General features: G+C 37.2%; 1 protein-coding gene across 1 annotated transcript in view; it reads left to right on the forward strand.

The window, feature by feature from the left end:
- The window catches only part of LOC107729623 (myomegalin), a 60,741-nt gene that overhangs the window by 7,823 nt on the left and 50,941 nt on the right, over nt 1-1,977 (forward strand). The window contains exon 5 of the mRNA XM_016540262.1: nt 458-534. Coding sequence (XP_016395748.1) covers nt 458-534 — 77 coding nt within the window. The remainder of the gene's footprint in view (nt 1-457; nt 535-1,977) is intronic.

The raw sequence follows: 1,977 nt of genomic DNA on the forward strand, positions 1-1,977 counted from the left end.
CAAGTGTGTTTAGTGTTTTGCAAATCACTGTGTGTAATGTTTTGCAAATAGTGTGAAGCTGACAATGTGCTTACAGTTGTGCAAATCTAGGCCGGTGTTTTGCTCCTTGAGTGTAAGGTTTTGCTAATTGTGGGAAAGTTTTAATTTTAGTGTGTAAGCAATTGAAAAAAACTGTAATGCACAATAACTGTATTTTTTCTGTTTGTGTATTTGTCTCTGTACTATCATTATAAGGTATAGTATGTTTTAAGCATAAGTTTTTGATCTAGGAATGTAGTCAGATAGTCCGTTGTTGTCTGTGTGTAAGAACTGTGTGGTTGCTGGTATTATAACAAATCTAATTTCCTATAAAGGATTAATAAAGGATCTGTCTGTCTATCTATCTGCTGACATGAAGAACGGTCATCTTCTGCTCTCGTGTGAACAGACACATTTACAGATGTTTGGTTTGTTCCAGAACATCGAGCTGAAGGTGGAGGTGGAGAGTCTGAAACAGGAGCTGCAGGAAAAACAGCAACTGTTGGATAAAGCACTGTACGTACATCTGTCTGTCTCTTATCAGTCCTCATATATCCTCCTCCTGTCTCTGTGCTGATGAGTTAGAGCGCTGGAGAGAGAGAGAGGCGGGTGTGACTGGTTTAATAGCTGGTTATATGATCCGATCCTCATTCCTGTTTAAAAGCAGCCCACAGATGAACATGCTTACAGACACAGAGACATGAGCCATTCTGAGCCACAGCACAAACATGTGTGTGTGTGTGAGTGTGTGTATGTGTATGTGTGTGAGAGAGAGATAGAGAGAGAGAGAGAGTGTGTGTGTGTGTGTGTGTGTGTGTGTTAGGGCTGGGCGATATAGCTAAAAAATGTATCACGATATAATGTTTCATATCGTTCTGTATCGATAATTATTGAAATTTTTGTATAACCTTTCTTAAACAGAGAGCAGTAGAAAAAAATGTTTGAATTTAACCACTGTATTTTTAATTTACTAAATTTATTAAGACAAACAACAACTTTTAGTCTTAACAAACAAAATAACAAATAAAACAAAATAAAATTTAAACAAATATCTCCTTTCTTATATATTATATGCAGATTAAATAAGTGTTAAGGAAACATTTGGCCTGTCTCTTTAGGCCACAGGAGGGCGCGATGAGCAAAATAATGCACCTCATTAAATTGTTTTTTCAATGCATTGAAATAACTAACGACTGTCTATAAAAAAATTGCATACCGTCTAAACTAATATTTATAAATCAAATATAATTTCCTAAATTGCATAAACAACAATGTAAGGGTGGTTTCCCTACAGTGGTTCAGGCTGTAGGATTGCCGAATGACTAAAGAAACGTTATCAGCACGATGGTATAAAACTGTACATTTCTAGTCTATTACCACCCACTGCCACTTATACCAACGACGGAAATAAGCGCAGTTTGAATGGCTAAATATGTGGGAGAGCGTTGCTATTAAGTGACTATATTGTATTGCAATAGGTAGCACTTTAATATTAACCTTGAATCAAGACTAGTTAGCACATAATTAATAATTGAAATGGTTTAATAACAATATTTTGTTATGGTTACACTGAATTGGTTACAAAATAGATGAAGGATGGTAAAACATGAACAATTAATTCTACCCAGCATGTATGTAAAATATTACCTGAGAGAGAAAGAGAGAGGGGGAGATAGAGAGAGGGAGAAAAAAGAAGGAGAGAGGGCAGAGCCCCGAGAAGAGAGCGCCAGCAAAGAAATGCGGCAGCAAAAAAAGAGACAGAGCTACCGTTACAATTTTCTTTTATCCCTTCCTTGACCATGTGACTAAAAACCAAATGTGAGACATTCAAACTGACCAATCAGCAGATTACAGCTTTACCCACTGTGCAAAAGGTGTGACAATTAGCAGACCCCCGATGCATACACATGTTGGCCTACAGGCCTGATCACTATCAGCACCTCTGTGTCTTCAGGAATG

The sequence above is a fragment of the Sinocyclocheilus rhinocerous genome, unplaced genomic scaffold (genome assembly GCF_001515625.1).
Source record: "Sinocyclocheilus rhinocerous isolate Xijiao unplaced genomic scaffold, SAMN03320098_v1.1 scaffold488, whole genome shotgun sequence".
NCBI classification, from domain to species: Eukaryota; Metazoa; Chordata; class Actinopteri; order Cypriniformes; family Cyprinidae; genus Sinocyclocheilus; species Sinocyclocheilus rhinocerous.